We start from the raw sequence: 26099 nt of genomic DNA on the forward strand, positions 1-26099 counted from the left end.
AACAGTTTTAAAAGACAATGTTTAGGTTTCATAGCCCTTCAATATTCTATGTATATATGAAAAAAAGCTGAATGAATGTATTAATATTAATAATTATATTGATTAACAGATATTAAAAGAAACATTGTACTGAAATATTTATATCATACTTTGAAAGAGGAGAAATTACACATGTTGAATATATATATTTTTAAAGGGACAGTCTAGCTGCCGCGGACCTGAATACGTTCTCCTTATTTATCAAAAAAGTAGTTAAAAACATGCGTGTCAAGTACGGTGCGAAGAGCATCGGACCAGTGCTATTTAACAGGACTAGTGTGTATATATATAAAAGGAACGTTTGTTTAGGCTTGCGCTGTGTATTAGTGCAAATATTTCTTTTGCTTTGTATACAGTTCCTCCTGATGTATTTCTAAGCCGCTTAGTCTGGTGATTCCACTATCATCAAAATGGAACAAAAAAGTATGGGTAGCAATTGTAGGTTCCAAACTATAGCGCTCGTAGAAAGGGAGAAACATAAAAGGGAGAACAATTTATGGCGCAGTATGACTATACTGGTTTACAACATGGTGCAAAGAAAGGAAAATTGTTGCTCACCTTTTTTAACCTCAAAGTCTGTGAGGTATGTGAGTGCCTTTGAAGAATTTTTTTCTTTTTGGTGCTAGAGATGTTTATCTTTGTGACCAATTGGAGTAAGGTCTTACCAGTGATGAATTTCATCTGTATAGTACCGGTAGAAAAAGTCCTTTTCAAGTAGTATAATATCCCTATTAGAGAGGGACAATAAAGGACTTCCCCTCTCAGAGGTATGGGAGATGCCTTTCAAACAGTAAATGAAACAAATGCCAATGGTTAATGCAAATTAAAATATCCTTTATTTGAGCACAAAACAACCGGTGTCAGTGCTAATTTTGAAGACTCCTCGTATATTTCCCTTTTGATGAGAATTAAAGTTCTGTTTTTTTGAAAATTATGTTAATATCGATTATGGAAGATACCTGTTTAGATATTTGAAGAGGTGAGGTAGTTTTGATCCTCCACAGGTCTTTCCTTCCTTCGGATGGCGTTGAATACACTTGTGCTTGACAAGTGATCTGGAGAGTTGCGGTCTCGCCGGACCGGAAGTGATGTCACAAGTGGGCGTATTTTCCACAATCGATATTAACATCATTTTCAAAAAACGGAACTTTAATTCTCATCAAAAGGGAAATATATGAGGATTCTTCAAAACGTTGTGTGCACAATCAAGGCATTATCCATCACTGCCTGTTTGGGAAGTATATTACCCCAAATCTCTGCATAAATTTTAACTCTATACCATCCGGAGACTTTTTTAATTATCAGCACTGACACCGGTTGTTTTGTGCTCAAATAAAGGATATTTTAATTTGCATCAACCATTGGCATTTGTTTCATTTACTGTTTGAAAGGCATCTACCATACCCATGAGAGGGGAAGTCCTTTATTGTCCCTCTCTAATAGGGATATTATACTACTTGAAAAGGACTTTTTCTACCGGTACTATACAGATGAAATTCATCACTGGTAAGACCTTACTCCAATTGGTCACAAAGATAAACATCTCTAGCACCAAAAAGAAAAAAATTCTTCAAAGGCACTCCACATACCTCACAGACTTTGAGGTTAAAAAAGGTGAGCAACAATTTTCCTTTCTTTGCACCATGTTGTAAACCAGTATAGTCATACTGCGCCATAAATTGTTCTCCCTTTTATGTTTCTCCCTTTCTACGAGCGCTATAGTTTGGAACCTCCAATTGCTATATATATATAGTATCTTTTCATGTGACAACAATGAAGAAATGACACTTGGCTACAAGTGTACAGCCTGTATAACAGTGTAAATTTCCCAACTTTATTTATACCATTTCATTACTGTCCATGAACAAGCACATTTCTCTAAAGCTAATCTTTTATTTTTCAACTGTTGATGTCCAAGAAATATATTGATTTACACCTCAACAAGAAACAATATCTCATAGAAAGTTATTTTTATATTGATTTGTTATATAATACTTTCACAGAAATTAATGTGTAATTGTATTTCTAGGAGTCATATTTTTTATTTATTTTTTAAATTATTATTAATGCTAGAATTTGTACATATATCCTTGCACAATGCTGTTCCTTCAGCAAAGGATAACAAGAGAATTAAGCAAATTTGATAATAGAAGTAAATTGGAAAGTTGTTTAAAATTGTATGTTCTATCCAAATCATAAAATAATATGTTGGGGTTTCCTGTTCCTTTAAGAGCAGGGGCAGTTTTCTCTCTGCACCTGTCTATCCCTTCCTGATTGCAATCTATTTTTAAAATCCACCCCTTCACAGGTGTTATAAAATGGGCTGGCAAATAAGATGACATTTCTTACTGAAAAAGAAATTCAAGAGAAGGAAGAAATACACGGAAAATAACATGACAGTAAAGAGGTGATTTTAATTTCTGCTGTATCTGAATCATGACAGTTTAAAGTTAGGTGGGCTATCCCTCTGACCTATCAGCTTAACATTATATTGAATCAAACAATTTGAATGTTAAAATCCTTGTCTAGGGGGCGTGCCTAAGCAGCGGCCATGATAGGTGGCATTTTCTAAGACTCTGATACAGAGCTCAAAACGATCTACTACATATCATTTAATTATTGCTGAATTCTTTGCCAGAGAGCAATTCAACAGATCTATAAAGCCTCACTGAACAGATCTATATGAGAATTTTTGCTTCTACGATCTCATAAAGCCGACCTTAGCCGAAGAGACATCAGGCTGCGGCCTACCGCGCATCCCATCAGACCCCCCCTCCAGGACACGGGGTTAAACAAGCTCAACATGCCTACTCTCAACAGGGAGGTATTCTACGCTACGATGCATACCCTCCTGGCTGGTTTGAAACAGCAAATGCAGCACAACTTCAATAATCTAACTTTGATACAAAAGGGAGGAGTATGTGGGGACCCACCATTGAGATCCGTTAAGTCAAAATCTACTGCACCTACAGATAACCAGAGGCAAGTCGCTGAAGCAGTCCTATACTCTCAGCCGATAACTACCACTCACCCTAATCCTGACATCATACTAAAGGGGAGTCAGAACCCAGCAACCACTATCCCAGAGTTCTCCTCATCCGCTTCAGCAATGGTACACTATCAGCTCATTCGACTGCACAGTCACAGTGCGCAGATTTCTACAGAGCTAGCTGCACCCAAAGAACAATCTACTGCACCTGCCTCAAGATATAATGGTTGGACTGTAGAGGAGGACCTGCTCTTGGCGATTCCTCGGGAGGATGCGGCCGGCCCTCGAGTGGATTGTCTGGACGGCCCTCGTGACAGGCTCTCCCATGCTCTTCTTGATTACTGGAGTCTACAGAGAACTGGAGTGACACATCCTTTAGCAAAGCCCCCTCGACTAGATCCGGTGACATGATTGTAACCCTCAACAGTCACGGACACGAGCCACAGCTGATAGTGTCATTGCAGAAGCCCGTAGTTACTTACCATGAAGTTGGAACCTTCAGTCTCTCCACCTAGACTTTTTAGGGACATAGCCATACCTTCTGAAGGGACAGGGCACTCTTCTTACCTTCCGTCACACACTACGCAAGTCTATGGCAGGGTAACGGTACCCGCTCAACAGAGCGGTCTTGGTAGAAGTGGTGTGGGCTAGTGAGAAAGTCCCTCAAGACCCCAAGGAGGACTGCCTACTATTTTTCTCCTAAGGGTATTGTCTTTTAGACTCAAGGTATTATACTCTCCTATGCTAGAAAGCTATGTTCGTGCTGTTTTCTTTTTCTTTATTTTTTGTTAATGCTGTTCTAACTTTTGTTCATAGCTGGAGTCCTTCTCCTCATATATGTAAATAGGTTTATGTATTATACACTGTTTGTATCCTGGGTTCGCTCACTGGAGGGGTTTTGCCCCATAGTACAGAGAATAAAGTCAGCAGAAATACACTGCTTAAGCTACATATGTTCCCAAACTGGACCTAACATTCCTCATATCACTTTAGGTATTCTCACAGATTGCTCTTACAAATTAAATACTTGAACTCTCTTAAAGGCTCAGATTCTCCCAAACTAGCAATAAGGTTCCTCACTAGTAAACTCACCCTGCAGTTAACTTTCAAGACGAGGTTCCAAATAGATTAGACCTGCCATATACCACTATACTTATGACTTTCTATTATAAGCAGAACCTATTTACTCTAACAATGAGCTCTAGCTACTATCTACACCAGATCTGTTGTTGCTATGTTAGTTGCAGTGATTGTTACCTCTTATATCGGGCTGACCTATTTAACTGTCCGTCTCTCCCTCAACCCAGAAACATAGTTTAGTAACCCAAGTCCTGCGTCTTATTTTTGTAGAGAACTATTATTAGGTATAACAAGCATGGAGAGATCTGATCAAATACCTTAAAGATGGAACTGTACCCCACGCAAGCACCTAGTGCGATTGGTAGAAGTTGTTAAGCTACCAAACTGTAGGTCAGAGCTACCTATGAATATGTGACAGGCTAGCCCTGTAAGACCAAACTCTTTACTGAAGTGATGTTCTCCAACTCTCACAACCTCCTTACATAGTACTATTACTTGAGAATTGTAGGTTTGCTAGCTTGTTGTATATCCCAATCCCAACAGAACTAGCTCATGAGTATAAACCACAGCGGCAATAAGCTAGACCCCTATAAGGGAATCCTTCCTTCCTGTTGAGATATGATTCATTGTTCATATGCTAAAAACCCTTCCCCTAATTTAAAGCAGCTCTTGCCTGCTGATTGACCCCAACCCTGAGTTTACTTTAGAATTAATTCACAATATATTTAAAAATGAAGTTCCTGAGCCACCTATCACATATCGCTATTGACATATAAGTGAGGTATAACATTTCAGTGTCTCTTATAATGTATAACCCAAGGATAGACCACCGTCCTCTTCATCACTTAAAGTTATAACTTTACTCTGGTTCTGACGATCAACTCAGTTACACGGTAGACTCCAAGCTCACCCCTTGTCCCTGATATGTACCTACTATGTTTATCCGGAGCATAGGATGTTCGGCCCATATCAATGTCTGAAGCTGTACTCTATTGTATAGATGAGGTCATGTAGCCTACTATATGTTTGATTGTTATATAGTGTGATACTCAATGCATGCTCAGCGGCATATTCTAAAATGCCATTTAGAGTTTATCTTGAATCTTGATTTATGCTGTAACTGTTTTCTTACTGGATGCTGTAAATTTCACAAAACCTCCATAAAAAACAAATTTAAAAAAAAGAAAAGAAAAATCCTTGTCTAAAATATTACACTGTGTGTCCTAATGTCAGCATCAATATTTATCTTTAATACTAATTACACATATAAATACTTTCAAAGTATAATGCACAGTGTAACAAATGGCACTTACATGTTCTTATGAGTGATCAATCACACAAGTATCGAGCAATTTGATTCGCTAGTGATAGATTATAATGTGTATTTGAATCAGATGTCATAAATCATGTGATTATGCATATTCCAATCAAAAGTGGTGGAAAAATTCACTAGTGTGTGGGTTATTTAGGAGTTTGCGTCATAATTTGTGCGAAACGTATTGAGTCAAATATGGCGCGAAGTGGAGAGTGGGACTTGCATTACATGGCTTAAACATGGTGCACATAGATTTTTCACAAAAAATAAAAATGACATTAGCTATATTATGTTGTGTATTTATTTCATTTTTATCTCTATATCTATTAGTGCAACAAGTTTGGGGAAAAACTTTACACCAAATATGTAGAAATAATATTGTTCCCTTGATTTGTAATGAGAGACAAAGTGGTAACATAATCCATAAGTAGTAATGTATTTTTCATTTGCATCCCTATATCTACTAGTGCACCAAACGTGGAACAATAATATTGTTTGATTTAGAAAGGGTATACAATTTTAATAACATTTCTAATTTACTTTTATTATGTAATATACTTCATTCTCTTGCAGCATCGAACATAAGCTTTCTGTGTTTTCAGACTCCCATTGACTTCTATGGCATCCGCGACCTCAAAAGTGGCAGATTGAAAGCTAGGTACGCTGCGTCGGAAAAGACGCGAGCGTAAATGTAGAATTTTTGATAACTTCGTGAGAGCTTCAAATAGTGTTGAATAGGAGGGCGAATGAACACAATTCCGCTCGAATACCACTGTTTTCAACTTGCATCGATGTGCGTCGGATTGAGATCGCGGGATCGTATTTTACATCACAAATTTCAACATTTGCCGATCTTGATGCTTTGATAACTACGGCGGATCAATCTTGCGACAATTACGACGCGGAATTCCAGCGTATTTTCAGTTGACATTGATAAATAGGCCCCAATGTCTAAATTAAATAGGCAGCTGGCTAGGGACTTTCCATGTGCAAGTGTACCTGATCATGTGCTACAGGTGGTGTAATCCTACTAACCTGGATTCCACTATCAGTTGGTTATTGTTTCTCCTTAGTTGTATAGTTATATACATGTGGGGGAAATCGGTAACATTTCAGTGAAAAGGTGCCTGTGGAATAGTTCTCTGTAACTTGTGCTAAATTACAGATATCTTGTCTTTCTTCTACTTTTAGAAACCCATAGCCACCTCCTGAGGGAACACATCTTGTATAAAACTAACATTAATATACCATAGTTAGAATAGTTTTGTTCAGTTTATAGCACTAAAATAAAACAGAAACCTTGTATAGGTATAAAATATAACTGTATTTTACTTTCATCCACTAGAGGGCACTGCTGCAAAGCTCAGTACCAGCTCTCAAAATACCTTAGTGCAAATTACCAAAAACCTGGCACCAACACTGATAAATAAATTAAATTATTACTGATAATATCAAAACAATGTGTTACAGTTAATTAAATATTAGTGCACCTTCTGCTTAAAGAAAACATAACTTTCATAGTTGTCTCAGTAAGCATAATAAATTAACTGGATTGTCTGCCTCTAACCAGTGATATCATTACATACCTGAGGAATTCACAGGGTTAAAATGTGGGATAGTTAAGTTTATGGTAAAATGGTCTACATTCACATGTGTTTGAGTATTTTATACATAACTGTATATTCAATTAAAAGCCCAACCATAATTCTAATTAAGTTGATGTTTGTCCCATACAGATTTGTTTTTTTAAGGAAATTGTACTGTAAATATTTTCACCTTTTTAATGCATTCCCAATAATCCATTGTACGTGCTGGGGTGTATTTTTATTTTATTTATTTATTACAAATATGTCCTTCACCTTTATTTTGTTATTTGGGTAAATAAGGCAAATAACAGCAGGCTTAGGTGAAGGTATCACTCACCACTGTTTGGGAATCCATCTCCCAATGCCTTCATTAATCCTAAAACTTAGGACTGCTTAACATAACACGATCTCCCGCTTTGATTCCTACATCTCCAAACTGCTGAGTCCGATGCTTCCACTATAGTAATCTTCAGCTGACTGTGATTGATGCTAATTAGCTGTGCACAGCTCCTACTGTCACGCTATGGAAATACATAATAGTATACGCCCAAAAATGTCCAGAAGGGACCGGATAAAGGCAAAACATCTATTAGAAATCCATTAAAAAGTATATGTACAAAAGATTGAATACACCTATAAGAGCTGTTTAGGAAATCCCATACCTAAACCATGGGCATTAATATGGAGCTTCCCACCTCTTTGCGACTATAACCGCCACCACTCTTCTGGGAAGACTTTCCACAAGATTTTGGAGTGTATCTGTGAGAATTTGTGGCCATTGAGGCAACAGAGCATTTGTTAGGTCCGACACTGATGTTCAATCAGAAGATCTGACTTATAATCAGATATCCAATTCATCTCAAAGGTGCTCAATGGGGTTGAGCTCAGGGCTCTGTGTAGGTCACATCAGTTCCTCTACACCAAACTGGTCAAACCATGTCTTCTTCATGGATCTCACTTTGTGCATAGGTGCAAAGTTATGCTGGAACAGGTAAGGGCCTTCTTAAAACTATTGCCAGGAAACTAGAAGCACCCAAATGTCTAAAATGTCTTTGCATCCTGAAGATGACTCTTCAATGGAACTAAGGGGTCTAGACCAAACCCTAAAAATAGCCCCAGACCATTATCCCTCCTTCACCAAACTTTACAGTAGGCACTAGGCATTATGGTAGGTAATATTGTCCTGGTGTCTGCCACACCCATACACTTCAATCAGATTGCCATATAGTGAAGTGTGATAATTATTTCCATAGTTCAGTTACAGCTTGCCACCACTCCAGCCAACACTTGGCATTGTCTACATTTTGTGTACAGCTGCTTGGCCAAGGAAACCCATTTCATGAAGTTCACAATGAATAGTTTCTGTGCTGATGTTGCTTCCAGAGACATTTTGGAACTCTGTAGTGAGTGATGCAACAGATAGTTTTTACGCAGTAGATGCTTCAGCACTTGGCAGTCCCACTCTGTGAGTTTGTGTGGTCTAACACTTCCTGCCTAGGCTGTTGCTTATAGTTGTTTCTACTTCACAATAACTTACAGTTGACTAAGGCAGATCTAGTAGTGCAGAAATTTAAGGAACTGATTTGTGGCAGAGGTAGCTAATTTCATGGCTATGTGCTTGATTGTATGCACCTGTTAGCAATGGATGTGGCTGAAACACCTGAACTCAATCATTAATTGGGTGTCTACATACTTTTGCCATATATATGTACTTGTACTAAAAGCCAAGGTAGAACAAATAGCGTACATCACATCTGGTGAGGGACATAGCACAACATATGTTAGGCCACACCCTCTTACTCAGGTATACTTGGCCAGGTGATATCCTCTGTTTGTATTTGGCAAGATTACAAGTGTAGTGCAAATGACAGCAGTTTGGTTTAGCATTCAAAAATTTAACCAGAGAATCTCAATATTTCCATAACTTTTGTAGTGTCACTATACTTTTATTGGTTAGTGCAGGGAGAGCGATATTGGCTCACTCATTGTAATCGCATTACAAATGGTAAGTTAAGTATTGCTTGAGCGCAATCATAAAAACAGCTGTAAAATATAGCACTTTTTGAGACCTGAAGTGAACCATTATTATTAATAGTATTGCAAAAAGCTACATGAAGATCCCTACTACTTGTTCACCATTGGCTTAGTGCTCGAGCAATATCTGACATGAATTTTGCATCATCCCCCAATAGAAGTCTATCCGACATACAGATGTTAGTGGGCGTTTAGACTATCGCTCAAGAGATAGAAAATAACTTTATTTAACATTTTAAAATAAGCCTCTCTGCAAAGCTGTCCTAGTAGCACGTGCCTCACTTTCGGAGGTATGCAGATACAGTGCGGTTTTGCTGACATCGGCAAGACCTGCTCTATTTCCGGCTCATCTATGGGGGATATGAATGATCGCCGATGTACAAGGTACTTTGTCGGTCATTAAGTTGTTCATATTGTCATAACCAATTAAAGGGACATAATACTCATATTCTAAATCACTTGAAACTGATGCAGTATAACTGTAAAAAGCTGAGAGGAAAATATCACCTGAGCATCTCTATGTAAAAAAGGAAGATATTTTACCTCACAATCTCCTCAGCTCAGCAGAGTAAGTTCTGTGTAAAAAGTTATACTCAGCTGCTCCCAGCTGCAGGTAAAAAAAATTAAAAAATGAAGAAATGAACAGCAGCCAATCAGCATCAGCAGTGCTGAGGTCATGAACTCTTACTGTGATCTCATGAGATTTGACTTAACTCTCATGAGATTTCATAGTAAGCTTCCTTTACCTGATTGGTGAAATAATATGAGAGTTCACGATGCTCATCCCTTCAGTTGTCCCGGGACAGACACACTAAAATGCTGCTTAGAAATCCTTTACAATGGGAGGTGGCTACTGAGGATTTTTTTGAGGTAAAATATCTTTCTTTTTTACATAGAGATGTTCAGGTGATATTTTATAGACAGCTTTTTACAGCTATACTGCATCACTTTCAAGTGTTTAAACATTTGGGTATTATGGCCCTTTAAATGTATCCAAAAGACTTATTGACATCAGTATTGTCCAACACTATAAAACTGAAACAAAACAAACAGATGATCCTATATATGTCTAACGGTAGTTACACCCCCATTGTGAATGTCATTGGATGTTCTGTAATGAATAATGCATATGGTTTTACCTAGGCATAAATACTAAAAGGATTCAGACCCTTGCCGACATTACACAGTTATTCAGTTCATTCTCCATCGTGTCAGTGGTATCACAGGAAAGAGATTAACCTCTTCCCGCTGCCAAACGTGACACTAATAAAAGGTTCCTCTGAGATTTTCTTCTGTGGTCTTTTAAATTGGCTGCAAACTTCTTTAGAATTGTAATAAGAGTGAAGACACAGGGCTGGGTGACTATGAGGGACGAAGCATTCCCTAAAATAGCTTCATGTTCATATTAAACATGATATATTTACTTAAAGGGACATACTAATAAAATGCTCTAAAGTCTTTATTTTTGCACTAGCGCTCAACACAACTATAGTTTTAACTGATGCAAACTGGTTAAGTATTCAGTGAGATTCTTGCTGCAGCTACACTGATGAGCAAATCTTAGTAGAACAAAGCCGGAAAGCCAATAAGGTGTGGCATACACATTCAATGACCAATCATTGCCCTGCTCAAGACTGGTTCAACAGCATAGCTCCTGAGGGATTTTAACTATGTTTTTATTTATGACATTAGAGCATTTTATTATTGTACTAGTAGGTCCTGTTAAACCTTTCTCTTCATGCACAGTAAAACATATTGCAACATTCTCATAGTTGAGGGGTTAATACTTAAAGGGACACTGAACCCAAATTTTTTTCTTTTGTAATTCAGATAAAGCATGCGATTTTAAGCAACTTTCTAATTTACTCCTATTATCAATTTTTCTTCGTTCTCTTGCTATCATTATTTGAAAAGAAGGCATCTAAGCTTTTTTTTGGTTTCAGTACTCTGGACAGCACTTTTTTATTGGTGGATGAATTTATCCACCAATCAGCAAGGACAACCCAGGTTGTTCACCAAAAATGGGCCGGCATCTAAACTTACATTCTTGAATTTCAAATAAAGATACCAAGAGAATGAAAAAAAATTGATAATCGGAGTAAATTAGAAAGTTGCTTAAAATTTCATGCTCAATCTGAATCACAAAATAATTTTTTTGGGTACAGTGTCCCTTTAAGCTTTTTGCATCTCTATCTATCTATCTATCTATCTATCTATCTATCTATCTATCTATCTATCTATCTATCTATCTATCATATATCTATATCTATCATTCATCTATCTATCTATCTATCTATCTATCTATCTATCTATCTATCTATCTATCTATCTATCTATCTATCATATATCTATATCTATCTATCTATCTATCTATCTATCTACCTACCTATCTATCTACCTATCTATCATCTATCTATCTATCTATCTATCTATCTATCTATCTATCTATCTATCTATCTATCTATCTATCTATCTATCTATAGATCTATCATATATCTATATCTATCTATCTATCTATCTATCTATCTATCTATCTATCTATCTAGTATCTATCTATCATCTATCTATCTATCTATCTATCTATCTATCTATCTATCTATCTATCTATCTATCTATCATATATCTATTTATCTATCATCTATCACATATATATGTATCTATCTATCTATCCATCATTTATCTATCTATCATATCTCTATCTATCTATTTATCTATCTATCATATATCTATCTATCTATCTATTTATATCTATCTATCTATTTATCTACCTATCTATCTATCTACCATGTATCTATCTATCTATCTATCTAGTATAGTATCTATCTATCTATCTATCTATCTATCTATCTATCTATCTATCTATCTATCTATCTATCTATCTATCTATCTATCTATCATCTTCTATTGATCAATCTATCTATCTCTCTAACTATCATCTATCTATTTATCTATCTATCTATTATATATATATATATATATATATGTATATCCATCATCTATCAATTTATCTATCTATCTATCTAATATCTGTCTGTCTGTCTATCTATCTATCATATATCTATATATTTATCTATCTATCTATCGATCTATCTATCGATCTATCTATCGATCTATCGATCTATCTATCTATCCATCCATCATCTATCTATTGATCTTTAATCTATCTATCACATATCTATCTATCATTTGATCTATCTATCACCTATCTATCATATATCTATTTATCTATCTATTATCTATGTATCACATATTTATCTATCTATCTATCCATTATCTATCAATGTATCTTCTATCAATCTATCAATGTATCTTCTATCAATCTATCTATGTATCTTCTATCAATCTATCTATCTATCTATCTATCTATCTTTCTATCTATCCATCATCTATCTATCTATCATATATCTATATGTCTATCTATCTATCATATATCTATCTGTCTATCTATCTATCTATCTATCTATCTATCTATCTATCTATCAATCATCTATCATCTATCTATCTATCTATCTATCTATCTATCTATCTATCTATCTATCTATCTATCAATATATCAATCTATCTATGTATCTTCTATCAATCTATCTATCTATCTATCTATCATCTATCTATCTATCTATCTATCTATCATATATCTATCTATCTATCAATCATATATCTATCTATCATCTATCTATCTATCTATCTATCATCTATCTATCTATCTATCTATCTATCTATCTATCTATCTATCTATCATATATCTATATCTATCTATCTATTATCTATCATATCTATCTATCTATCTATCTATCTATCTATCATATATCTATCTATCTATCTATCTATCTATCTATCTATCTATCTATCATCTATGCATCTGTATCTTTCTGCATATTAATCTTTACCATTAACATAAATTTGTCTAGTAGCATGCACCTGATTCCCAAGATACCATACCAGTTATGAAATAGCTGAGCTCGGCATTGAGTCCTGTATCAGCGTCAGTGCAGTTCAGGCGTGCAACAATATAATCCCGAGGGACACTTTCAGGCAATGAAACATTGTAGAACGTTGGGAAGAAAGTAGGACTTTCATCATTCACATCCAGAACTGTAAAACACCAGATACAGATTATAAATAACTGAATCTACATAATGCTGCAATGCTATGATACCGTGTGAATGTATATGTATATTTATATATGTGTATGTGTATATATGTGTATATATGTGTATGTGTATATATGTATGTTTATATATGTGTATGTGTATATATGTGTATATATGTGTATGTGTATATATGTGTATGTGTATATATGTGTATGTGTATATATGTGTATAGATGTGTATATGTGTATGTTTATATATGTGTATGTGTATATATGTGTATGTGTATATATATGTATGTTTATATATGTGTATGTTTATATATGTGTATGTGTATATATGTGTATGTTTATATATGTGTATGTTTATATATGTGTATATATGTGTATGTGTATATATGTATGTTTATATATGTGTATGTGTATATATGTGTATATATGTGTATGTGTATATATGTGTATGTTTATATATGTGTATGTTTATATATGTGTATGTGTATATATGTGTATGTTTATATATGTGTATGTTTATATATGTATGTGTATATATGTATGTGTATATATGTGTATGTATATATATATGTATGTTTATATATGTGTATGTTTATATATGTATGTGTATATATGTATGTGTATATATGTGTATGTTTATATATATATATATGTTTATATATGTATGGGTATATACAGGGAGTGCAGAATTATTAAGCAAATGAGTATTTTGACCACATCATCCTCTTTATGCATGTTGTCTTACTCCAAGCTGTATAGGCTCGAAAGCCTACTACCAATTAAGCATATTAGGTGATGTGCATCTCTGTAATGAGAAGGGGTGTGGTCTAATGACATCAACACCCTATATCAGGTGTGCATAATTATTAGGCAACTTCCTTTCCTTTGGCAAAATGGGTCAAAAGAAGGACTTGAAGGACTTGACAGGCTCAGAAAAGTCAAAAATAGTGAGATATCTTGCAGAGGGATGCAGCACTCTTAAAATTGCAAAGCTTCTGAAGCCTGATCATCGAACAATCAAGCGTTTCATTCAAAATAGTCAACAGGGTCGCAAGAAAGCGTGTGGAAAAACCAAGGCGCAAAATAACTGCCCATGAACTGAGAAAAGTCAAGCGTGCAGCTGCCAAGATGCCACTTGCCACCAGTTTGGCCATATTTCAGAGCTGCAACATCACTGGAGTGCCCAAAAGCACAAGGTGTGCAATACTCAGAGACATGGCCAAGGTAAGAAAGGCTGAAAGACGACCACCACTGAACAAGACACACAAGCTGAAACGTCAAGACTGGGCCAAGAAATATCTCAAGACTGATTTTTCTAAGGTTTTATGGACTGATGAAATGAGAGTGAGTCTTGATGGGCCAGATAGATGGGCCCGTGGCTGGATTGGTAAAGGGCAGAGAGCTCCAGTCCGACTCAGACGCCAGCAAGGTGGAGGTGGAGTACTGGTTTGGGCTGGTATCATCAAAGATGAGCTTGTGGGGCCTTTTCAGGTTGAGGATGGAGTCAAGCTCAACTCCCAGTCCTACTGCCAGTTTCTGGAAGACACCTTCTTCAAGCAGTGGTACAGGAAGAAGTCTGCATCCTTCAAGAAAAACATGATTTTCATGCAGGACAATGCTCCATCACACGCGTCCAAGTACTCCACAGCGTGGCTGGCAAGAAAGGGTATAAAAGAAGAAAATCTAATGACATGGCCTCCTTGTTCACCTGATCTGAACCCCATTGAGAACCAGTGGTCCATCATCAAATGTGAGATTTACAAGGAGGGAAAACAGTACACCTCTCTGAACAGTGTCTGGGAGGCTGTGGTTGCTGCTGCACGCAATGTTGATGGTGAACAGATCAAAACACTGACAGAATCCATGGATGGCAGGCTTTTGAGTGTCCTTGCAAAGAAAGGTGACTATATTGGTCACTGATTTGTTTTTGTTTTGTTTTTGAATGTCAGAAATGTATATTTGTGAATGTTGAGATGTTATATTGGTTTCACTGGTAAAAATAAATAATTGAAATGGGTATATATTTGTTTTTTGTTAAGTTGCCTAATAAGTATGCACAGTAATAGTCACCTGCACACACAGATATCCCCCTAAAATAGCTATAACTAAAAACAAACTAAAAACTACTTCCAAAACTACTCAGCTTTGATATTAATGAGTTTTTTGGGTTCATTGAGAACATGGTTGTTGTTCAATAATAAAATTAATCCTCAAAAATACAACTTGCCTAATAATTCTGCACTCCCTGTATGTGTATGTGTATGTTTATATATGTGTATGTTTATATATGTGTATGTGTATGTGTATATATGTATGTGTATATATGTGTATGTGTATAAATGTGTATGTTTATATATGTGTATGTTTATATATGTGTATATATGTATGTGTATATATCTGTATGTGTATATATGTATGTGTATATATGTGTATATATGTATGTGTATATATCTGTATGTGTATATATGTATGTGTATATATGTGTATATATGTGTATGTTTTTATATGTGTATATATGTGTATATATGTATGTGTATATATGTATGTGTATGTGTATATATGTGTATGTGTATATGTATGTGTATATATGTATGTGTATATATCTGTATGTGTATATATGTATGTGTATGTATGTATGTGTATATATGTATGTGTATATATGTATGTGTATATATGTATGTGTATATATGTATATATGTATGTGTATATATGTATGTGTATATATGTATGTGTATATATGTATGTGTATATATCTGTATGTGTATATATGTGTATGTTTATATATGTATGTGTATATATGTGTATGTGTATATATGTATGTGTATATATGTATGTGTATATATGTATGTGTATATATATATATGTATGTGTATATATATGTATGTGTATATATGTATGTGTATATATATGTATGTGTATATATGTATGTGTATATATGTATGTGTATATATGTATGTGTATATATATATATATATGTATGTGTATATATGTATGTGTATATATGTATGTGTATATATATGTATGTGTATATATGTGTATGTGTATATATTTGTATGTGTATATATCTGTATGTGTATATATGTATGTGTATATATATGTATGTGTATATATATATGTATGTGTATATATCTGTATGTGTATATATATGTATGTGTATATATGTATATGTATATATGTATGTGTATATATATGTATGTGTATATATGTATGTGTATATATGTATGTGTATATATGTATGTGTATATATATGTATGTGTATATATGTGTATGTGTATATATATGTATGTGTATATATGTGTATGTGTATATATGTGTATGTGTATAAATGTGTATGTTTATATATGTATACAACAAAGAATATGAGATGGCGCAAGAAATCAGCTAGTATATATACATCAATACTATATAAAATAATATATCATTAAAAGGTGCCAGAAAGGAGAAAAATATATATTTTTCCCCCAATAATATAACTCTAAGCACTGCAGTTAAAAGAGAAAGAGAAGATTAATAACACAAAATATAAAAGAAAGGTAAGTAGGGGGTTAAAATAAATCAAATAACAAGTAAGTGTCACAGTTCCAGATGATTTAAAGTCAGAATAAATGTATATATATGTGCTTACACATATATATATATATAAGCAATGGAAAAAATTCAGCAGTTCTTCATCGCTGTCTCCCCTAATGGATGTGCACTTACTTCTAAAACCCTCAATCAAATGAGGTAAGGATGTAGCAGAATTCACAAATGGGCTAGGCGCCTCCTGTAGTATGGATCAGGTGTGTAGTAGATCTCTGGTCATATGCTGAATCTTGTCACAGAAATTATAACCAAGCTCCGTGTGGATACTCCAAGGTCCAATGCTTTTTTTTTTATATGTAGACAGGAGACTCTCAACTCCGGTGACCATATAAGTGGAAAGAGACAGAAAAACAGAGCATAGTGTGATACCGTTTAATGATAAAGTTTAAAAGCACAATATACAAATTTCCACTCACATTTAGAGTCCTCAACACATGAGGTATGAATACAGCATGTTAAAAATGATCCACAGCATCCAAAATAGATCAACTACTGAACCCAGGTATATCCAGCTCAATCCAGGGAACTAGAAGTACCACTCGATCCAGTATACACAGGAGGATACAGTTTATCTATAAAATTCTCCTTACGCGTTTCGAAGGGGTTTAAACAATATTTCCCTTCTTCATCAGGAGAATTTTATAGATAAACTGTATCCTCCTGTGTATACTGGATCGAGTGGTACTTCTAGTTCCCTGGATTGAGCTGGATCATTTTTAACATGCTGTATTCATACCTCATGTGTTGAGGACTCTAAATGTGAGTGGAAATTTGTATATTGTGCTTTTAAACTTTATCATTAAACGGTATCACACTATGCTCTGTTTTTCTGTCTCTTTCCACTTATATGGTCACCGGAGTTGAGAGTCTCCTGTCTACATATAAAAAAAAAAGCATTGGACCTTGGAGTATCCACACGGAGCTTGGTTATAATTTCTGTGACAAGATTCAGCATATGACCAGGGATCTACTACACACCTGATCCATACTACAGGAGGCGCCTAGCCCATTTGTGAATTCTGCTACATCCTTACCTCATTTGATTGAGGGTTTTAGAAGTAAGTGCACATCCATTAGGGGAGACAGCGATGAAGAACTGCTGAATTTTTTCCATTGCTTATATATATATGTGTAAGCACATATATATACATTTATTCTGACTTTAAATCATCTGGAACTGTGACACTTGTTATTTGATTTATTTTAACCCCCTACTTACCTTTCTTTTATATTTTGTGTTATTAATCTTCTCTTTCTCTTTTAACTGCAGTGCTTAGAGTTATATTATTGGGGGAAAAATATATATTTTTCTCCTTTCTGGCACCTTTTAATGATATATTATTTTATATAGTATTGATGTATATATACTAGCTGATTTCTTGCGCCATCTCATATTCTTTGTTGTATTTGTTGTGTGTTGGAAGTGTTAAGGGATGCTTCTTTCTATCTGGGACCAGGCCGATAGGTACCCTCAGCTTGTGCTAAGTATATAGGGGTCCTGCAGTAATTTCAGGGCGGTATTACATCTGTATAATTGCGCCATAGGGTGAATTGGGGACCTTTGTTCTCAACTCATATCTCTTTTTGTTTTGTTTATATATGTATGTTAATATATGTGTATGTGTATATATGTGTATGTGTATATATGTATGTGTATATATGTGTATGTGTATATATGTGTATATATATTTATGTGTACATATGTGTATGTGTATATATGTGTATGTGTATATATATGTATGTGTATATATGTGTATGTGTATATATATGTATGTGTATATATGTGTATGTGTATATATGTGTATGTGTATATATGTGTATGTTTATATATGTGTATATATATTTATGTGTACATATGTGTATGTGTATATATGTGTATGTGTATATATGTGTATGTTTATATATTTGTATATATGTGTATATATGTATGTGTATATATGTGTATGTGTATATATGTATGTGTATATATATTTATGTGTACATATGTGTATGTGTATATATGTGTATGTGTATATATGTATGTGTATATATGTGTATGTGTATATATGTGTATGTGTATATATGTGTATGTGTATATATGTGTATGTGTATATATGTGTATGTGTATATATGTGTATGTGTATATATATGTATGTGTATATATGTGTATGTGTATATATGTGTATGTGTATATATGTATGTGTATATGTGTATGTGTATATATGTATGTGTATATGTGTATGTGTATATATGTATGTGTATATATGTGTATGTTTATATATATATATCTTTATATAAATATATATATTTCCTCTCTTCCTGGAATATATTATACAGACTCACGTCTTACAATATACTGTACCCTCTTGTCACATCTACAACATGTGCCGACAATTATGAAATATAATAAATCATTATCACAACTATGGTCACCATTATCATGTGTCAATCATTATCTGTCACGCTCATTGTTACGGTCATGATTGTTATCATCACTATAAGTCATAATTTTTATCATCAGGGTGATTCTTAGTATAAAAATAATACAGACGTGATATAAATGTTTATGATACTCATCAGCAAGAAACTGATGACTGTGATGTGATGCACAATGCTTTATCTTACCCCGGACTGTGATGTGATGCACAATGCTTTATCTTACCCCGGACTGTGATGTGATGCACAATGCTTTATCTTACCCCGGACTGTGATGTGATGCACAATGCTTTATCTTACCCCGGACTGTGATGTGATGCACAATGCTTTATCTTACCCCGGACTGTGATGTGATGCACAATGCTTTATCTTACCCCGGACTGTGATGTGATGCACAATGCTTTATCTTACCCCGGACTGTGATGTGATGCACAATGCTTTATCTTACCCCGGACTGTGATGTGATGCACAATGCTTTATCTTACCCCGGACTGTGATGTGATGCACAATGCTTTATCTTACCCCGGACTGTGATGTGATGCACAATGCTTTATCTTACCCCGGACTGTGATGTGATGCACAATGCTTTATCTTACCCCGGACTGTGAGGGTGCTGGTTGCACTTTTTGATGGTGTTCCTGAGTCACTGGCCACTACACGGAGAAAATACTCTGCAGTTCTCTCCCTGTCAAGTACAGCTGTAGAGGTGATGAGCCCTGTGGTGCTGTTTATGACAAAGTCCATGCGAGGCATCCCCACCTGCATACGGTACGTCACCTGGCCATTCAGCCCCTCATCCAGGTCTATAGCTACCACCTGTCATGAGAATACTATATCAGAACTTCAGCTGGAATATGGTTACAGCCAAAATAGAAGCATTATTGCATTACACACACACATTATATATATACACACAGACATATATACACACAGACATATATACACACAGACATATATATATATATATAAACACACAGACATATATATATATATATATATATATACACACACAGACATATATATATATATATATATATATACACACACACACATTATATATATACACACACAGACATATATATATATATATATACACACACACACACAGACATATATATATACACACACAGACATATATATATATATATATATATATACACACACACACATACAGTATATATATATATATATATATATATATATATATATATATATATATATATATATATATATATATATAATACCGTCCATACCACACAGGTTATACCCTCCAAAGGTCGTCTGCCTGGGTGCTATGATGCCTTAAATATTTCCTGTACAAATGACAGCACTCTCAGGTCTTTTTTCAAAATGAGATCAACAAAATTCTCTTTTTTAATGGAACGTTTTCGAGGAGCTTGTCCCCATCATCAGCATAACATTCAAGTGTAACAAAACATATATTTATACAAACAAACCAATTAATCAAATCTTAATAACCTGTGTCTCCCTTGGTGTCCCAGAAAACCGCCAACCACTCGTGTTTGGAACGCACTATGCGTTCCAGTGCTTTGTAACCGGAAGTACCTCATGTCATGTGACTTCCGGTTTCGTATATTCACAATATACCTTATCCGTGCAGCATTTACATATTTCCAACTTATACTCTTAAGTACTTTTGCTTACTATATGCCTGTTATTCTCCTATAGACATTTTATTGCCTTATTTTACTTGTGATCTTGTGATACACTGACTTGTCACTACTGCAGCGTAATCTAATCACTCTCACACTAGTGTGCTGATTTGTGCAAACTTTATATTTTTGCATTCCACTTTCTCTGTGTAGTCTATATACTGTGTATTGTGTGGGTATTAACTTTTATGTGTTTATTTGCAATAGCTTGTGTTAATTGTGCCTTTTATATTTATCTCGGTTACCATGGTTACCCAGTAGTGCTGGCTATGTATTCTCTATGTGTCTTGCAATCTTTATGTAGCCATATTCCATTAATTCCTTTATTGCACTTAGACTTAGAGGTCTATTAGTTGCCCCACTGCAATCTAATATGCATGTGTATTTACTCTTCCCCTAGGTGCACGTATTGCGTTACTCAGCCTCTCTTTCCTTAGACCCTTGTGTCTTAAAAGGTGTCTGCTTAGAGGCTAGTGATCTACTTGTGCCTATAGGCACCTTGCATCTTTTACACATACATTTCTGACATATAGTTTCTTTAGTTTCTATTCTATTATCATATTATTTTGTACATTTAGATGTAGCATGTCCTCTTATTTAGTGCTTTTATTATTTTTTCTCTATGTTGTTGTTTGTTATTTATTTTACTAAGGTTGTCTCTTTGTATACAGGATTTTCAAGTGTCCCCACTGTGGTGCATCTGTCTCCTAGACTTCTACGCCTTGGATCTGTGTGCATAGCCATTCCACTTCCAGTTATCAGTCTATTTCCGTCCTGCTGTGTCTTTAGATGTTGTTCATCCTTTCCATGCTTATCTTTTGTTGTAATAGGCTACTGTGTATCAAGGTTATGGGAGTTGTTGTTTTACTGGTAACCTGCCCCTTCTGTGTCTTACTCCAAGAGTAGTGGGAGGCACTTTCATGTCTCCCCCTGCTCTGATCTAAGGTATATGACTAGGGCACTACCCCCCTTGGGGTCTGTGTCTCAGCCCCACCTTGATCCGGTGCACAGTATCTGGCCATCGTACCTTTGTATGTATCTCCTACCTACACCAGTGCCTTAAAATCTGGTGCTGAGTTGAGCCCCCCTGGGTGTATTGTGCCCAGTCTATACATCCATTCTGCTTCTCGTCTGAGAAGGGCTTTATTACGATCGCCTCCTCTGTCAAGCTGGGGGATGTGGTCAATTAAGATGTATCTGATGCTGGAGACTTGATGTTGTTTTTGAGTGCAATGTCTGGCTACAGGTTGGTCTGAATTGCCTGTGTCTAGTGCCACCCTTATCACATCCTAAACAAGTGCTCCCTAGATTTAGTACTCCTAGTAATTGAAGAGGTTACAAATATACTAGGAAGAGTGAAGATAGAAATATCAACATTTGAGGAAGCACATAACACCACACTTACATTAGACCAACAAGAAAATTGGCTACTCAAACTAAATCAGCAGATAGAAAAATATAAAACAGATTTAACAGTTTTCAAAAATAGAAAACTTGACGCTGTTAACGCAGATTATACTCATGGTAGGGTATATAAATGGCTAACTAACTCTACAGAAGGTAGAAATAGAAGAACCTACAGACCCAGACGAGTGCAATTTGCAACAATAGATACAAGTGGTGCTGAATCGTCCGAAACGGACACTAACACCTCACACACGACCTCTATGTCACCAGGTACATATACACCACAAACAACACGAGGTGACACATATATACATAGGGGACACTCCACCCCAGAACGACATTTTTTAGGGGTAACCACCAGGTCACGGGGAGGAGGAGGAGACAGAGGCCACACATCAGGAGGGCGGGGAGGAAGATACAGGCCAGCACGCCGCAACAGAATGAGGACATAGTAGTCAATCTTAGTGAACACATACTAACCATAACAGAAAGACAAGTCCTCAACAAAGGCCTAACATTCATACCAAGCCATAGCACTCCAGAATTAGAACTTAAAATAGATATGTACAAACATAATAGAGTGCTAAAAATTAAGGAATTCTTCCAAGACACCCCCACACAAAAGACAGGAATGTCTCCATTAGATAAATGTAAAAAGGCAAGTACATTTGAACCGCACAGTAATAGCGCGTCAACTAAGACATACATAAGACTCACCACGCAGGACCTTGAAACAATAAGAGTTAACAAAAAATGGGCACATAACTTAACACAAGAAGAAAGACAAGCCATCAAAACTTTGCAGGATGATCACTCAATGGTCATTCGCCCCGCAGATAAAGGCGGGGCTATTGTCCTTCTGAACTATTCAGACTATAGAGAGGACATCCTGCAACAGTTAAGTGATGCTGAAACATATACCACACTAACAAGAGACCCCACGGGCAAATTTAAGCAGGAACTTGACCAAGTCTTAACACTTGGATTCCAGCAGGGATATCTCAATGAAAACTTATATGAATTCTGTACTACTAAATACCCAAAAGTGCCAATTCTATACACCACGCCTAAAATCCATAAAACTATGGATAGACCACCAGGGCGACCGATTGTGTCGGCGGTACAATCCATGACACAACCGGTAGCACAGTTACTCGATATATTACTGCAACCCACAGTAAAGAAAACAATATCCTACATCGCTGATACAAATGACCTCATACGCAAACTGGGGGATGTTGCTGTGGAGACTGGGGACATCCTGGTAACCCTGGATGTCAACAGTCTCTACACCATCATCCCTCATGACAAAGGGCTTACAGCAGTCAGGAACCATCTTATTGAAGATAGAGAATATGAGGGACCCCCAATTGAGTACTTCATGACACTTATGCAATTTTGTCTCACACACAACTACTTTCGATTTGAAACTCAATACTACTTGCAGACATCCGGCACGGCGATGGGGTCAAATATGGCCCCATCGTATGCCAACATATACATGTCTGAGTTTGAAAAGACATATCTGTGGAACAAAGATATAACATCTATAATTTTCTATGTAAGATATATAGATGATGTCTTTCTAATCTGGAGGGGAGGACAAGACACACTATTAGAATGGTTCCAATACGTTAACAACACAAACACACCGGTGAGATTCAAAATAACACACAGTGCAGCAGAAGTACATTTCCTGGACCTTAATGTATACATACAAAATGGTACAATAGGCACTACACTGTATTATAAGCCCACCGATAGGAACTCCTTATTATGTGCCAATAGTTGTCACCCACCAGCGTTACTCAAAGGAATCATAAAATCACAACTGATGCGAGTAATACGTAACAACACAGACAAAGCTACAGGGGTCTCCCAACTTCAGTTTATGAGGGACAAATTTATACAGCGAGGATACAAAAAGAATATGGTAGATACAATTGTACAAGAACTACTACCGTATACACAGACAACTCTTATGAACAAAGAAAAAAACAAAGATACAACTAACAGGCTCATAATGGCAACTACATTTTCACCAAATACCAGTGATGCTGGCAAGATCCTAAGGAAACATTGGCCTGTGATACAATCGGACCCAAAACTAAGATTTGCACATAATCTCACACCGATGATTGCATACAGGCGGGGTACAAATCTAAGGGACCTGCTGGTCAAAACAGACCCCAAAAAATGCTATCTAAAGAAAGAAAAGGTTAACATCAAAGGTTCATATAAATGCCTGGGCTGCACAACGTGCAATGGCCTAATAGCCACCAAGACCTTCCACCATCCGCATACTAACAAGGTGTATCACATCAAACACTCTCTGTCGTGCAATACAACACATGTAATCTACCTACTCTACTGCCCATGTGCCAAATTCTATATTGGTAAGACCAGTGGGACATTACGTGAAAGAATGGCTAACCACAGGCGGGCGATAAGGGTGGCACTAGACACAGGCAATTCAGACCAACCTGTAGCCAGACATTGCACTCAAAAACAACATCAAGTCTCCAGCATCAGATACATCTTAATTGACCACATCCCCCAGCTTGACAGAGGAGGCGATCGTAATAAAGCCCTTCTCAGACGAGAAGCAGAATGGATGTATAGACTGGGCACAATACACCCAGGGGGGCTCAACTCAGCACCAGATTTTAAGGCACTGGTGTAGGTAGGAGATACATACAAAGGTACGATGGCCAGATACTGTGCACCGGATCAAGGTGGGGCTGAGACACAGACCCCAAGGGGGGTAGTGCCCTAGTCATATACCTTAGATCAGAGCAGGGGGAGACATGAAAGTGCCTCCCACTACTCTTGGAGTAAGACACAGAAGGGGCAGGTTACCAGTAAAACAACAACTCCCATAACCTTGATACACAGTAGCCTATTACAACAAAAGATAAGCATGGAAAGGATGAACAACATCTAAAGACACAGCAGGACGGAAATAGACTGATAACTGGAAGTGGAATGGCTATGCACACAGATCCAAGGCGTAGAAGTCTAGGAGACAGATGCACCACAGTGGGGACACTTGAAAATCCTGTATACAAAGAGACAACCTTAGTAAAATAAATAACAAACAACAACATAGAGAAAAAATAATAAAAGCACTAAATAAGAGGACATGCTACATCTAAATGTACAAAATAATATGATAATAGAATAGAAACTAAAGAAACTATATGTCAGAAATGTATGTGTAAAAGATGCAAGGTGCCTATAGGCACAAGTAGATCACTAGCCTCTAAGCAGACACCTTTTAAGACACAAGGGTCTAAGGAAAGAGGGGCTGAGTAACGCAATACGTGCACCTAGGGGAAGAGTAAATACACATGCATATTAGATTGCAGTGGGGCAACTAATAGACCTCTAAGTCTAAGTGCAATAAAGGAATTAATGGAATATGGCTACATAAAGATTGCAAGACACATAGAGAATACATAGCCAGCACTACTGGGTAACCATGGTAACCGAGATAAATATAAAAGGCACAATTAACACAAGCTATTGCAAATAAACACATAAAAGTTAATACCCACACAATACACAGTATATAGACTACACAGAGAAAGTGGAATGCAAAAATATAAAGTTTGCACAAATCAGCACACTAGTGTGAGAGTGATTAGATTACGCTGCAGTAGTGACAAGTCAGTGTATCACAAGATCACAAGTAAAATAAGGCAATAAAATGTCTATAGGAGAATAACAGGCATATAGTAAGCAAAAGTACTTAAGAGTATAAGTTGGAAATATGTAAATGCTGCACGGATAAGGTATATTGTGAATATACGAAACCGGAAGTCACATGACATGAGGTACTTCCGGTTACAAAGCACTGGAACGCATAGTGCGTTCC

The 26099-nt window shown here is 36.1% G+C and overlaps 1 protein-coding gene across 1 annotated transcript in view; it reads right to left on the reverse strand.

Annotated features, from left to right (window-relative positions):
• Positions 1 to 26099, reverse strand: part of CDH23 (cadherin related 23) — a 1210211-nt gene that overhangs the window by 377183 nt on the left and 806929 nt on the right. Inside the window, exons 24-25 of the mRNA XM_053692025.1 lie at positions 19739 to 19958; positions 12983 to 13135 (exon numbers count right to left, since the gene is read on the reverse strand). Coding sequence (XP_053548000.1) covers positions 12983 to 13135; positions 19739 to 19958 — 373 coding nt within the window. The remainder of the gene's footprint in view (positions 1 to 12982; positions 13136 to 19738; positions 19959 to 26099) is intronic.

The sequence above is a fragment of the Bombina bombina genome, chromosome 9 (genome assembly GCF_027579735.1).
Source record: "Bombina bombina isolate aBomBom1 chromosome 9, aBomBom1.pri, whole genome shotgun sequence".
In the NCBI taxonomy this organism is placed as follows: Eukaryota; Metazoa; Chordata; class Amphibia; order Anura; family Bombinatoridae; genus Bombina; species Bombina bombina.